The 1,130-nt window shown below is 47.5% G+C and overlaps 1 protein-coding gene across 1 annotated transcript in view; it reads left to right on the top strand.

The window, feature by feature from the left end:
• LOC104121780 (cullin-associated NEDD8-dissociated protein 1) overlaps positions 1 to 1,130 on the top strand; it is a 15,444-nt gene that overhangs the window by 9,748 nt on the left and 4,566 nt on the right. Inside the window, exon 10 of the mRNA XM_035889468.1 lies at positions 367 to 1,130. This exon is cut by the window's right edge and continues 730 nt beyond it. Coding sequence (XP_035745361.1) covers positions 367 to 1,130 — 764 coding nt within the window. The remainder of the gene's footprint in view (positions 1 to 366) is intronic.

Here is a 1,130-nt window from a genome sequence, read left to right as displayed (position 1 = left end):
GCCTGGAGTGCCCATTGTTGAGGCCAGGCTTTCCCAGTTTCAATTTCATGCCATTTTGTCGTACCTACTTGCACTGGACTGACCATCCCTTCCCATCTTGGCCTAGGATGACTTTTTGAATTAACTTTGTAAAAAGTTTTCGTAGCCAGCCATCCAGGACTGCTACAAAGAACAGTTATGTCTGAATTGCTGCTTCCTGGAAGGCAGGAGGACAGCAAGGAGAGTAGCTCTCTAATGGCATCTTTTGGGTGGGGAGAGGAAGGGAAGCAAGCAGATTCCCATGTTGTCCGTTTTTTGAGGGGAGAGTGGGTTTGCTGAAAACCTCCTGATGAAGTAAGACCACAGCCATTCTTGTCTTCTGCACAGGTGTTGTTTTCTCCTTGACGGATAAATCCAGCTCCTCCAACATGAAGATTGACACGCTGTCTTTCCTTCATGTTCTCCTTTGCAACCACCAGCCAGAGGTATTTCATCCTCATATCAAAAGCCTGCTGCCTCCTGTTGTGACCTGTATTGGAGACCCCTTTTATAAGATCACTTCAGAAGCTCTGCTGGTTACTCAGCAGCTTGTGAAGGTTATCAGGCCTTTGGACAAATCATGCGCTTTTGATGCCAAGCCCTACGTGAAGGACCTTTTCCCTGGCACTCTGAAGCGGCTGAAGGCAGCTGACATCGACCAGGAGGTGAAAGAGCGTGCCATCTCCTGCATGGGACAAATCATTTACAATCTGGGAGACCATTTAAGCACTGATCTCCAGCCAACCTTGAAGATATTTCTGGAGAGGCTCAAAAATGAAATCACCAGATTGACAACAGTCAAAGCATTAACCTTAATTGCTAGTTCTCCACTCAAAATAGATCTGAGACCCATTCTAGGGGAAGGTTTCCCCATCCTAGCGTCCTTCTTGAGAAAGAATCAACGTGCCTTGAAACTGAGCACTCTGACTGCTCTGGACATCCTGGTGAAGAACTACAGCGACAGCCTCAAGCCCGCCATGATAGAGTCTGTCCTAACGGAGCTCCCCGCTTTGATTACGGAGAATGACATGCACGTGTCCCAGGTGGCTATCATGTTCCTTACTACGTTAGCTAAGGTTTATCCATCCTGTATCTCCAAGATCAGCGGTTCA

The sequence above is a fragment of the Egretta garzetta genome, unplaced genomic scaffold (assembly GCF_000687185.1).
Source record: "Egretta garzetta isolate BGI_Z169 unplaced genomic scaffold, ASM68718v1 scaffold332, whole genome shotgun sequence".
In the NCBI taxonomy this organism is placed as follows: Eukaryota; Metazoa; Chordata; class Aves; order Pelecaniformes; family Ardeidae; genus Egretta; species Egretta garzetta.
This window is presented reverse-complemented; position numbering and strand designations above follow the sequence as displayed.